The sequence below is a fragment of the Myxine glutinosa genome, chromosome 6, assembly GCF_964187855.1.
Source record: "Myxine glutinosa chromosome 6, kmMyxGlut1.1, whole genome shotgun sequence".
Taxonomy (NCBI): Eukaryota; Metazoa; Chordata; class Myxini; order Myxiniformes; family Myxinidae; genus Myxine; species Myxine glutinosa.
In genome coordinates this window covers 191,596,704-191,610,105 of record NC_136266.1, presented here as the reverse complement: position 1 = coordinate 191,610,105, position 13,402 = coordinate 191,596,704, and the positions used below count along the sequence as shown (strand labels likewise).

Genomic DNA, 13,402 nt, shown 5'->3' with positions numbered 1-13,402 from the left:
AAAAAACCGCGCCAGCTGCAATTCCATGGTGTAGTTTGTGGCGGCGCTAGACGTTCGGGGTGTATTGCAATGGTTTGTCGGGTTTGGCTGTGGGTCCAGAATAGCTCCCATTTCCTTATGTTCTTCCACTTTTATTTTGATTCTTCTGTTACAACGCCTTCCTTATCTACCTTATATCCTCCCGACGAGGCCTCTACATAATTTCATGTGGCAGAATTTCGTGCATTTTGAGTGAAAGAAGTGAGACGAAGTTGTAGGAGGAAGAAGAGGCGCGGTAACTCTGGAGGCCTCGATCGTGAGTGGAAATGGCGGGAATTGCGTTTGTATCGCAAAGTAAAGGATCTGCATTCATTTCTGAACTTGCATTGGTGGATTGTTATACATCTGCATTATTTTTCATAAAAAAAACTTTATGTTGAACTTGAAGGCTCCAAGCACGGACTATATATATAGCCCTCATTGAGGTAAAAATAAAAGTAAAAAGCCTGCTATCGTTTGCCAAGCTAGCCGTTCCCCCCTCCCCCTCCCCTACCCCCCCCCCCCTCCCCCTCCCCCCCTCCCCCTCCCCCTCCCCCTCCACTCCCCCTGATGTTATCATATTGGATGGAGCAGCAATCGTCAACATGTTGAGACCAGTAGGGACCAAAACCTTCCAGGAATACGCTACCCTAGTGTTTCTGCCGTACATCAAAGCACAGCTACGAAACGTCTCGAGAGTCGATATCGTTTGGGACATGTACATCCAAGGGAGCTTTAAATCCACAGCTAGAGAGAAACGAGGCAAAGGTATTCGGAGACGTGTAACAGCAGCAAACACTATTCCAGGAAACTGGCAGGAGTTCCTGCGTTTGGACAACAACAAGACTGAGCTCTTCGAATTCTTGGCACATCAGGTATTACCGTCACCAATCACCATGCTTAATATAATTCTTAATATATGCAAATAATTGTACATAACATTTAATATACAATGTAGTTTCATTAACCATGTTAGCAAGTGTGCGTACTACTGATATACCAATGCTCTATACCAATATGAATCTATAATCACTAATACTTCTTTACTGTCGCTACTTCTAACCATAGGTGGTGGAAAATCTCTCCACAGAGAAGGAAGTGTACACGACATGTGGAGAGAATGTGTTGTGTACTCGTGTGAATCAAAACGTATCGGCTATGGCACCTTGTTCGCACGAAGAAGCAGACACGAGAATGTTCGTCCATGCAATGGATGCAGCAAACCGAGGACATCGCAGAATTGTCTTGCGGACAGTCGACACCGATGTACTTGTTCTTGCCGTCTCCAATGCTGCACGTCTCGAGAACACGGAGATATGGGTTGCGTTTGGCACAGGAAAGCATTTCCGGTACATCCCTGCTCATGAGATCGCCACATCGTTGGGCCATGACAAAGCAAGGGCGCTTCCAATGTTTCATGCCTTCGCTGGTTGCGACACCGTGTCATCATTTGCGGGGAGAGGAAAGAAGACTGCTTTCGACATTTGGAAATCATTCCCCGAGGTCACTCCAGTCTTCATCACTCTTACGGAAACGCCATCAAGTTTCAACGAAGAGTACATGTCAGTTTTAGAGTGCTTCGTTGTACTGCTGTATGACAGGACATCTTCAGAAACCAGCGTAAATGCAGCCAGGCAACACATGTTCAGTACCAAAGCTAGATCTCTCGATGGTATACCGCCAACAAGTGCAGCACTGTTACAACAAGTGAAACGGACAGTCTACCAAGGTGGACATATTTGGGGACAGTCACATGTGCGTGTTCCAGAGGTGCCTTCCCCAGATGCATGGGGGTGGAAGAAGAGCGCTCTACATGAATGGGAACCACTGTGGACACTACCGCCTGAAGCAGCAATGTCTTGTTCCGAGCTGATAAAGTGTCATTGTGTGAAAGGTTGCAGGGGACAATGCAAGTGTGTCAAAGCAAATCTTAAATGCACAACACTCTGTCAATGCAGGGGTGATTGCGACCACAATGAAGGCAACTGACTGTTGTAAATGATGTAATGATATGGCGTTTTCATTCGCTAGTCGAATGTAGCCTACTGCAGTATTAGTAGTGGACATCATCATGTTTCAGTAGTATTGTCATTCAGTTGACATGGGTGTATATAGTTAATGTATTTGTTGTCTATCATGTCTATATACAACATGAACTGGTCAATTTATTGTTTATTTCAAGATCTGCCAATGTGGGTAATTGTGTTTTAATTCTAGTCTGATTGGTATATCAGTTTTACGGTATCGTTCTTGCCAGCAGTCAGCTATAGTGGCTACTGGTATACTGGTATATCATATCGAGGTGCTTAATAATCTGTTATAATGTGGAATGTCAACCACACCCAACTGCAGTCAGAAGTAGTTGCTTAATGATTTTGTGTTCTTACTTCCCAATATATTGCATTGCGATATTTGTTTACATTTTTATTTATGTTTGCTTCTGCTTGTACATCATATGTTACCATGATGACAATGCATTTATTTTAAAACTCAACCATGTGGTAATTCCATGTAAAGTAATTTTACTTTTCATTTAATGTGAAATGTTTTAATATTGTTCATTTTTAAATCTAATTTCACATGCATCAGTGTACTATGTGCATAATTTAATGGTAGCGATGTATTGTTGTGCTAAACTGTTGGCAGGTGGAACAACAGAGCGATTCGGGTACTAAATTACCATATTATAAATGATGTGTACAATTACACCTTCATGCATTACATATATTATTGCAAGTAAAAAATACTTAGAATTTATATTATGAGTATAATACACCCATGTTGTGATATGATATCACATCACATTGCTTAAAATCGGTCAAATTTTTCACCGATTTCAGATAATTTGGCACAAAAAAGCCCTTTATGTTGAAATAAATGTATTTTATGAAAGAATTAATGCTGTAATTGGATTCCTTGTGTCTGAAAACATACAAAATGATGTTTTATTCATGTCTGTAGCTTGAATATTAAAGAAAATATCGGGTTTAATAGAAATTCACGGCTCGGCTGGTGACCATCTTGGATTTTGGCCAAATATGGCCACCAGGGGGATTTTTTTCTTGGCACTATATCTGAAATCGATTATTATGTATTCAAGATGAACTGTACGAAATTTGGTGCTTTTACCGCAATCTGAACAATTGTTTCACATATCTGCCCCGCTATACAGTCATTTATTTATATACAGTATACAGTTATAGGGAGTGTCGTTGAAGCTGAAGGGAAAGGTGTATGCTGCATGTGTGAGAAGTGTTATGATTTATGGGAGCGAGACATGGGTAATGAACGTAGAGCAGCAACGAAGGCTGGAAAGGGTGGAAATGCGAATGGTTCGACGGATGTGCGGAGTATCGTTGAGAGAGAGGAAGACAAATGATGAATTGCGAAAGATGATGGGAATAGAGCCTGTGATTGATGCTGTGAAGAGAAATAGGTTGAGATGGTTTGGTCATGTGTTGAGGAAGGATGAAAGTGACTGTTTGAGAAGAGTGATGGAAATGAATGTAGAAGGAAGTAGAAGACGGGGAAGACCGAGAAAGACTTGGCTAAAGATGGTGGAAGAAGAAATGCGGGCAAGGGGGTTAGCAATGGGAGATGCAGAAAATAGGGCAAAATGGAGAAGATTGTCATGGGGACCGCAAGGCTAACCCCCGCTCTAGCAGGGAAAATGGCCTTTTAAAATGCATGTTGTTGTTGTTGTTGTTGTATATAGTCATTTATCTATATATCTGCACATCTGGGCAGTGTCTGTGTTGTCACTTAACGACTCCCTCAAACTTTTGTTTCCATGGTTGTGAAGTGTTTTTAATAACGTTGTGGTGGTTTTGAATCACGTGGTGGTGAGGATTTTTGAATTATGTGGTGGTGAGGTGTTTTTAAATGACGTGGTGGTGAGGTGTTTTTTAAATCACATGGTGGTGAGGTGTTTTGAATTAATTGGTGGTGAGGTACTTATAATTACGTGGGGTGAGGTGTTTTTAATTACGTGGTGGTGAGGTGTTTTGAATTACGTGGTGGTGAGGTGTTTTTAAATCACATGGTGGTGAGGTGTTTTGAATTAATTGGTGGTGAGGTACTTATAATTACGTGGTGGTGAGGTGTTTTTAATTTTGTGGCTGTGAGGTGTTTTTATTACATGTTTTATGGCTGTAAGGTGTTTTTACTTTCGTGGTGGTGAGGTGTTTTTATTACGTGTTTTATGGCTGTGAGGTGTTTTTACCTTCGCAAAAGCGGAAGGTTATGTTTTGATCGCTGTGTATTTATTTGTATGTCTGTGTGTGTGTGTGTATGTTATTCGCATAACTCAAAAAGTATTCAACTGAATTGCATGAAATTTGGTGGGATGATTGGTTATTATACGGGACACATTTGATTAGATTTTGGGAGCAATCGGGTCAAAGGTCAAGGTCAAGGTCACGAAAAGGTCAAAACTGTTCACTGTTCTGTTCCCTACACTCCCATGCCAAGTACAGAACAGTAGCTGCGGCGAAGGTATGCGCTCTACCGAGTGCCCGTTCTAGTTATTACGTGTTTTATGGCTGTGAGGTGTTTTTATTTTTGTGGTGGTGAGGTGTTTTTATTACGTGTTTTATGGCTGTGAGGTGTTTTTACTTTCGTGGTGGTGAGGTGTTTTTATTACGTGTTTTATGGCTGTGAGGTGTTTTTATTACGTATTTTATGGCTGTGAGGTGTTTTTAATTTCGTGGTGGTGAGGTGTTTTTATTAAGTGTTTTATGGCTGTGAGGTGTTTTTATTACGTGTTTTATGGCTGTGAGGTGTTTTTATTACGTGTTTGATGGCTGTGAGGTGTTTTCAATTTCGTGGTGGTGAGGTGTTTTTAATTTCGTGGTGGTGAGGTGTTTTTATTACGTGTTTTATGGCTGTGAGGTGTTTTTATTACGTGTTTTATGGCTGTGAGGTGTTTTTATTACGTGTTTTATGGCTGTGAGGTGTTTTTATTACGTGTTTTATGGCTGTGAGGTGTTTTTATTACGTATTTTATGGCTGTGAGGTGTTTTTAATTTTGTGGTGGTGAGGTGTTTTTATTAAGTGTTTTATGGCTGTGAGGTGTTTTTATTACGTGTTTTATGGCTGTGAGGTGTTTTTATTACGTGTTTGATGGCTGTGAGGCGTTTTTAATTTCGTGGTGGTGAGGTGTTTTTAATTTCGTGGTGGTGAGGTGTTTTTAATTTCGTGGTGGTGAGGTGTTTTTATTACGTGTTTTATGGCTGTGAGGTGTTTTTATTACGTGTTTTATGGCTGTGAGGTGTTTTTATTACGTGTTTTATGGCTGTGAGGTGTTTTTATTACGTGTTTTATGGCTGTGAGGTGTTTTTATTTTTGTGGTGGTGAGGTGTTTTTATTACGTGTTTTATGGCTGTGAGGTGTTTTTATTATGTGTTTTATGGCTGTGAGGTGTTTTTATTACGTATTTTATGGCTGTGAGGTGTTTTTATTACGTATTTTATGGCTGTGAGGTGTTTTTAATTTCGTGGTGGTGAGGTGTTTTTATTACGTGTTTTATGGCTGTGAGGTGTTTTTATTACGTGTTTTATGGCTGTGAGGTGTTTTTATTACGTGTTTTATGGCTGTGAGGTGTTTTTATTATGTGTTTTATGGCTGTGAGGTGTTTTTATTACGTATTTTATGGCTGTGAGGTGTTTTTATTACGTATTTTATGGCTGTGAGGTGTTTTTAATTTCGTGGTGGTGAGGTGTTTTTATTACGTGTTTTATGGCTGTGAGGTGTTTTTATTACGTGTTTTATGGCTGTGAGGTGTTTTTATTACGTGTTTTATGGCTGTGAGGTGTTTTTATTATGTGTTTTATGGCTGTGAGGTGTTTTTATTACGTATTTTATGGCTGTGAGGTGTTTTTATTACGTATTTTATGGCTGTGAGGTGTTTTTAATTTCGTGGTGGTGAGGTGTTTTTATTAAGTGTTTTATGGCTGTGAGGTGTTTTTATTAAGTGTTTTATGGCTGTGAGGTGTTTTTATTACGTGTTTGATGGCTGTGAGGTGTTTTTATTACGTATTTTATGGCTGTGAGGTGTTTTTATTACGTATTTTATGACTGAGGTGTTTTTAATTTCGTGGTGGTGAGGTGTTTTTATTACGTGTTTGATGGCTGTGAGGTGTTTTTATTACGTATTTTATGGCTGTGAGGTGTTTTTATTACGTATTTTATGGCTGTGAGGTGTTTTTAATTTCGTGGTGGTGAGGTGTTTTTATTACGTATTTTATGGCTGTGAGGTGTTTTTAATTTCGTGGTGGTGAGGTGTTTTTATTAAGTGTTTTATGGCTGTGAGGTGTTTTTATTCCGTGTTTGATGGCTGTGAGGTGTTTTTATTACGTGTTTGATGGCTGTGAGGTGTTTTTATTACGTATTTTATGGCTGTGAGGTGTTTTTATTACGTATTTTATGGCTGTGAGGTGTTTTTAATTTCGTGGTGGTGAGGTGTTTTTATTACGTATTTTATGGCTGTGAGGTGTTTTTATTACGTATTTGATGGCTGTGAGGTGTTTTTATTACGTATTTTATGGCTGTGAGGTGTTTTTAATTTCGTGGTGGTGAGGTGTTTTTATTACGTATTTTATGGCTGTGAGGTGTTTTCAATTTCGTGGTGGTGAGGTGTTTTTAATTTCGTGGTGGTGAGGTGTTTTTATTAAGTGTTTTATGGCTGTGAGGTGTTTTTATTACGTGTTTGATGGCTGTGAGGTGTTTTTATTACGTATTTTATGGCTGTGAGGTGTTTTTATTACGTATTTTATGGCTGTGAGGTGTTTTTAATTTCGTGGTGGTGAGGTGTTTTTATTACGTATTTTATGGCTGTGAGGTGTTTTAAATTACTTGGTGGTGAGGTATTTTGAATTACGTGGTGGTGCGGTGTTTTGAATTACGTGGTGGTGAGGTGTAATCGTCCCAAACTTCCAGTCTGCACCTACCCCTCCCCTATGTATGTGCAGAGGGGTTCTTTCTTGAAAAAAAAACATTCAACCTAAATCGTCAACCTAAATTGCCTATAAAAATGTAATATCACAAACACAACATCACAATGTAATATCACAAACTTCCGTTGAACTTGGGGCCGACTCAGAAGAAGACCTTTCTTGGTCGAAAGCTTGTCGACAATTAAAGATCGACGTCCTGAAGCTACGTCCGCGTCTTATTTAATCTAACGATTATATATATATATATATATATATATATATATATATATATATATATATATATATATATATATATATATATATATATATCTATCTATCTATATATATATATATATATATATATATATATATATATATATATATATATATATATATATATACATATATATTTATATACATTAAAGGTATGGTGTTTGAAGTTTGGGTTGATGCCGCGAGTATTGTGGCCATTGATGATGTATGATATTGCAATTGGGCATGTAGCGAGGATGGAGGTTGTGGTGAGTGGGTTTGTGAGGAGGTGGTTGGGAGTTCCACGCTGTTTGACGAACATTGCCTTTTATGGTCAGGGTGGAAAACTCCAGTTTCCCTTGACATCATTAACCGAGGAGTTTAAGGTGGTGAGGGTGCGGGAGTTCATGATGTTGCAGGATTCAAGTGATGCAGTGGTAAAGAATGCTCTCCCAGAGAAGAAGGGAAGTCGGAAGTGGAATTCAAGAGCAGAGGTGGACGAGATGGAGGAGCGGTTGCAACAGGAGGAGGTCATGGGGATGGTACAGCATGGGAAGCATGGCTTGGGGTGGATGGAGCATGAGCGATGGGGAAAGGCATGTGTGAAAGAGAGGAGGAAGATAGTTGAGAGGGAGTTGAGAAGAAAGGAAGAGGAGGGGAGATATGTGAAAGCAGTCGGTCAGGCACAGCATGGTGCTTGGACTAAGTGGGAAGGTGTGCGGGTGAGGATATTGAAGTGGCAAGAGATTTGGAGGATGGAGCCAATATTGTTGAATTTCCTGTTGCGGGCAACGTATGATGTGCTTCTGTCACCAGTAAACTTGAGATTGGGGGGGTTGTTGCAGGAGGAGAGATGTTATTTGTGTGGAGGTGTGGGAACGGTGCAGCATGCACTGAGTGCATGCTCAGTAGCATTGGCAGCAGGAAGATACAGGTGGCGACATGATCAGGTGCTGGCGGTGGTGGTGCAGATGGTGCAACAAGAAGTGCTGAGATCGAGAGAGAGAAGAGTGGAGAAGGAGACTGATGGGGGAGAGGTGTGGTTTGTCAAAGAGGACCAAGTGGTAAGAGGTGGAAAGAGGAGGAGGAGGAGGAGGAGGAGGAGGTGGACAGGGACAGCAAGAGGGCTATCAGATGCTTGTGATTGGCAGGTGTTGGCAGACCCAAAGCCACAATTGGTATTTCCAGAAGAGATCTGTGTGACAAGGTTGCGGCCTGACATTGTCATTTGGTCAGTTGCAACAAGACAGGTCATCTTCGGAGAATTGTCTGTACCTTGGGAAGAGAACATGGAGGAGGTGCACGAGAGGAAGAGAGGAAAGTACAGTGAGCTGGAGGCAGAGTGCCGGGAGAAGGGTTGGCGCGTTTCGTGTCAGCCATTTGAGGTGGGGTGTGGAGGGTATATTGGCAATTCCTTTTCTGCATTTCTTGCTAGGCTGGGAGTGTGTGGGACAGAAAGAAGGAGGATGTGTGACAAGGTGGCCCAGGTTGCCTTGAAAGGCTCATTTTGGATATGGAGGAAGATTATGGAGACACGTGGAACGGTGTAGGTTGGTTGTGTGTGTGTTTTTTTTGTTTTTTTATTACCACTATTACTTCTTATTTTGTGTATATGAGTGAGTGGGTGAGGGTGTGTGTTTTTGCATGAATTAATTTTTGCATGAGTGTGTGTTTTTGTGTGTTGAGTGGTGTATGATGTAAGTGTAGGTGGTTGTTTGGTTGGTGTTCTGTATGTATGTGTGTGTATGGGTGTGTATGTGTGTGTGTGAATGATCTGGTGTGTTTTGTTGGTGAGTGGTGAAGGGTATAAAGGTGGGTGTTTGAGTGTTCCACCATGTTTGTTTGGTGCTGTGGATTCTGGATGTGGAGGTGTTGTTGTTGTTCGCACTGGCTGGGGGTGGGGGTATGTACGCATCCAGATGCAGTTGCTGCATATGGATGTGTACGTGCCCCTGCTGGCCCACCTTAGCTGACCGTATCGAGGTTGAAGGGCCGAAACGGGATGATGCTGAGGACCTCGACTGAGGACCCGGTCAGTGCGGCACACTTGTGACCAGGTGTGTTTTGAACTTATATATATATATACATAGAAAAAAAGATATACAGTGTATATATATATATATATATATATATATATATATATATATATATATATATATATATATAGTTATGTCGGGGGGGTAATGGAATATCTAGAGCCAGGTAGATCTGTGCAGGTCAAATGCTCCGGGATGTCTCGATAGCTAGAACCCACTATGTACCTTTAAGTTAGTATGTGTAGGCGTCTGCCGGGATAATTGCATATGTGTTTCCTGAACGGGGACAGGAAGTGCTAAGTAGGCAGCGCAATAAGGGTAACTTTGTGTGTTTTTTCCCACCTCTGTGGTCAATCCAATGTCCCTTCTGGCACCGCACCTAGACAGTAGGAATTCATGCCCCTAGTGCACCAACATTAATTAATTCCCTTCCCTTTCACATCAATAAAACAACACCCACCAAAACGGGCAGGCTGGGACACGCCCTGCCGAGACCCAATGAAAAGGGGGCGGATCTTTTGACATCATGGGGGAGGGCGGACCAATGGACACGGAGGAGAAGGAGAAGAGTTCAGATTTGGACACGAGGCAGAGCAGACGCCATTTGGGAGAGCTGAGAGAATTCAGTCGTGATAGAGTGCACTGGACATTTTCCCCTCTCGTTCCTTCCTGCCTTCATTCCCTCCCATCTTCACTGCGATCGGATCACGGGCTTGTGTGGGCGGCTGTTGTGCCGAGGTTCGCCCCGTTTGTGGCCACATTCGTGGCCTCGTGCGTACCATCGCCAACCACTCACGATTTCCAAAGTGCCGAGCAGAGACGACAGCCACAGAAACCATGGTTCTTCGGATGGGGCGAGCGTTTGAGAGTTGCGGTGCGAGAGGACCAGGGCCGGCGAGCGAGTCGCATCGGGAAGACCCCTCCCGCCCACGTGTCATGGCCTAGCTGTCCGAGGCCTGCACTATCTCCACGCCATGCTTCCGAGCGAGCAAAGCTAAGAACGCACCACACACACACACCCTCTTTGTTTATTTCGTCGTCTTCCCTGTGGTTTGTTTAATAACTCTGTCGAGTGGGAGTACTCCATATAGTGGGTTTAGAGCATCACGTTTCTTTGTTCTCGGAACCGTTAATAAATCGTTGTATTATTTTCTGTATATGCTTGAACGCAGTTTTCCGTGTGATTTATTTAATTTGCAGCAGCATTGGAGACGCCCCGAGAACAGGTAAGACTGCAGGGCTCTTGTGCCGTCCCCCTCCATCCCGCGCACTTTGGTGTAACTTTTTGTTTTTGGAGTCCGCCATAGAGTTTCGCCTCGAGAGCTACAGCCTTCGCGATCGGCTTCCGTGACCGCCTGATTTTTATCAGAGGCGGCCGCACGACAATATATATATATATTGTTATGGATCTCAACGTCGGCCTTTTCCCCCTACCAAGGGGGGTTAGCCCCTTGTCTATAACTGACCGACGTGAGTCCTGGAAATCCCAACGCTCCCTCCGGTCGGGAGCAGCCAGGGTAATTGGTCAATGAAAAGTCCCAAGGACCTGAGTGCCACTCCTGACCGCGACGCAGGGAAGGGACTCCCGCTCGAACCACGGTTTTAGATGGACTAGTTGCCGAGCGGTTTTAGCAACCCGAAGTTCGAGCCATTTATCAAGGACTAACCCGATCCTGAGCGTTGGCCAAATCGTGCCACGTATATCAATAGGTAAAAGACAAAGACGATCGGACGAACATGAAGAAGGAGGCAAAGGTAAGGAAGAACAAATATTTATTATTACTATACAAAACTAAAGGAGAAGAAAGGAAATAAAGTAATTTACAGGCAGATAGACACAGTGCAACTTAACTATACAGGCTTACTTATACCCAGGGACAAGACACACAAAACAAACTCACGTACACGAATGGGGAATTTGAGGGCAGGAATCACTGGAGGGAGGAGAAGGTCCAAGCCGATGGCAGGGCAGGAAGGTCCGGGCAAATGCATACTGTCGAGGTTCACGTTCCGGGCTTGAAGCTAACAGCAGCCGGCAGCTCCGCGCCTCCACAACCGGCGACAATAGGGCCCTAGAGGGTATCGGTCTATTGCCGCAATATGAGCACCCCCTCACATCTCTTTCTCTCTTGCCTGCTTCAGCTGGGTCACGCATCTGCATCTGCTGCGAAAAAGCTTGCGTGCACGCTTATATTGCGCATGGCGCGATGACCCGCCAACTCCTATGCCACGCCTCCGGTTTTTGCTCACCTCGGCGCTGATTGGTGGGTAAGGGCTCTTTGGCTCCACCTTTGATGACGAGGCGGTGCCACGCCCGTGATCCGGCGGCTCCTGCCCCTTCCTTGGCCTCGTGTGCGATGGAGTCTTGGGGTGAAAATGATGGTAATGAAAACCGCCCAATGCAACGGCGGTCAACGCCGCCGAAAACAGCCCGACTGTCACTTGCACTTTGAGGAGACGATTTGGGGGAAACCTAAAAGGGGAACTATCTTATTTGATTCCGTGCAACGCAATGAACTAGTGGAAAAACAGAGCCTTATACTGACATAGAATAAAGAGATAACTATTTAGAAGGTCCTATGATTTTCTACGTGTATGTGATGGACTAGCTAAAGGGACGGCCTTTGACCTTTACATGAACAGAGGTATTTACAGGAATCATTACATTATTTACAATGGGGGTATATTTACAAAGACAGGATTCTCAAATCCGTTACACTGCCCCCTTCCTCCTCCAGGCACGTCCCGGGCCTATAAAACTTTACTTAATGTGACACGCAGGTGTAATTTCCCTCAACAATTAATCTGACCCTGAGTGCGACAGTTTTAAAACACAAATAAATATGTCCCGCTATTTGTGTTGCACTCTGCCTGACAGATTCACGCCCACAGTTAACCGAATTACGGAATGGTTTTCAAACTAAACATGAACGGTGGGGAGCATCATTTACAAGTTACACCATTTCATTATTTACAAAACGCAACCCTGGACCTGTCATTGTTTTTGGGAGACAAAAAGAAATTCCTGTGGGAGGGAGGAGACAGCATGCACTGCATCGACGCACCAGCACCAATAATCACCAAAGCACCAATCAACAAAATGCACCGAAGTGCACAGTCACCACAGTTCAATAAAAAAAAACAACAACTCGTGGTCTTGCTCTTCTGCTCCCTCTGCTGGCCGTTGTCGTTCTTGATGTTCTCAACTCTTGTTCTTCTTCTTGATCTTCTTGCTTGCGGCCTATTTGGACATAATAAAAACAAAAAGCACAACAGTGTCCATTTTATTTATGGCCCACAGGGGGCCAGCTATGGGTGGTTCACCTGTGGGCTTGGTGCCACCTCACCGAGGTCCGCAAGCAAGATCTCCCTTGGGCCATCATGGCCTGTCCCAGCAGGGGGGCTAGGCCCCAACACGTGGGGTCCATCAGTTGTGCTCGGCCACAGTACCATGGTCCATATGGTGGTGCTCGGCCACAACAAAGTGGTCCATAAAGTGGTGCATCGATGCAAGCAGCCGATTGCGGGGATTCGGGCACACAGACGTGGCCTCCCGCACGCTCCCCCTCAGTGCCCAGAAAGCACGATCCATGGGTCGGGGAAGGAAGACAAAGCCGCAGAGTTAGCGAGGGCAAGGGCGCAAGGGTACACATCAAAACAGGTAATGCAGAACGAGGTGCGCACGGAGAGCGAAGTGAGAAAGCTCGTCCCTACCGTACGCCACCCCCCCCCCCCCCCACCCATCACCTACTCTACCCTTGCCCTTACCCCATATTTACAAACAATTTACAATTCGTCTCTACCGTCACATCTTTCCCATATCTCCCCTAATTCCAAATTCGTCACCACAATCCCAATGTCTAAATTTGCCATCACCAATTCATCATCAATCCCTCTTAAGGAGGAAGAGATGCAACAACCAGCACAATGTCTCACCCACGTCGTAATGCGTCTCACATTTCCAAAACATTTGCACAAAAAAACAACACATGGCACGGTGTGGAGTTCTGTCGTCACCTCAGGTAAGTGGATGCAGATGGTGCGAGGAGATTTCAATCCTATCTACCTTCTAAATGACTTTAACACACTTTACACTACCCGGGGTCTTTCCCGGCCAAACCATTGGCCGTCTTACTCTATGTGGTTTTAAGAACCAAACTCCGA

The 13,402-nt window shown here is 43.6% G+C and overlaps 1 protein-coding gene across 1 annotated transcript; it reads left to right on the top strand.

The window, feature by feature from the left end:
* The first annotated feature begins 604 nt into the window (after positions 1-604).
* On the top strand, positions 605-2,917 carry LOC137429062 (uncharacterized). Its single transcript, XM_068119085.2, has 2 exons — positions 605-893; positions 1,087-2,917. The coding sequence occupies exons 1-2, from the start codon at positions 624-626 to the stop codon at positions 2,005-2,007; spliced, it is 1,191 nt and encodes a 396-aa protein (XP_067975186.2). The 5' UTR covers positions 605-623; the 3' UTR covers positions 2,008-2,917.
* The last annotated feature ends 10,485 nt before the right edge of the window (positions 2,918-13,402 follow it).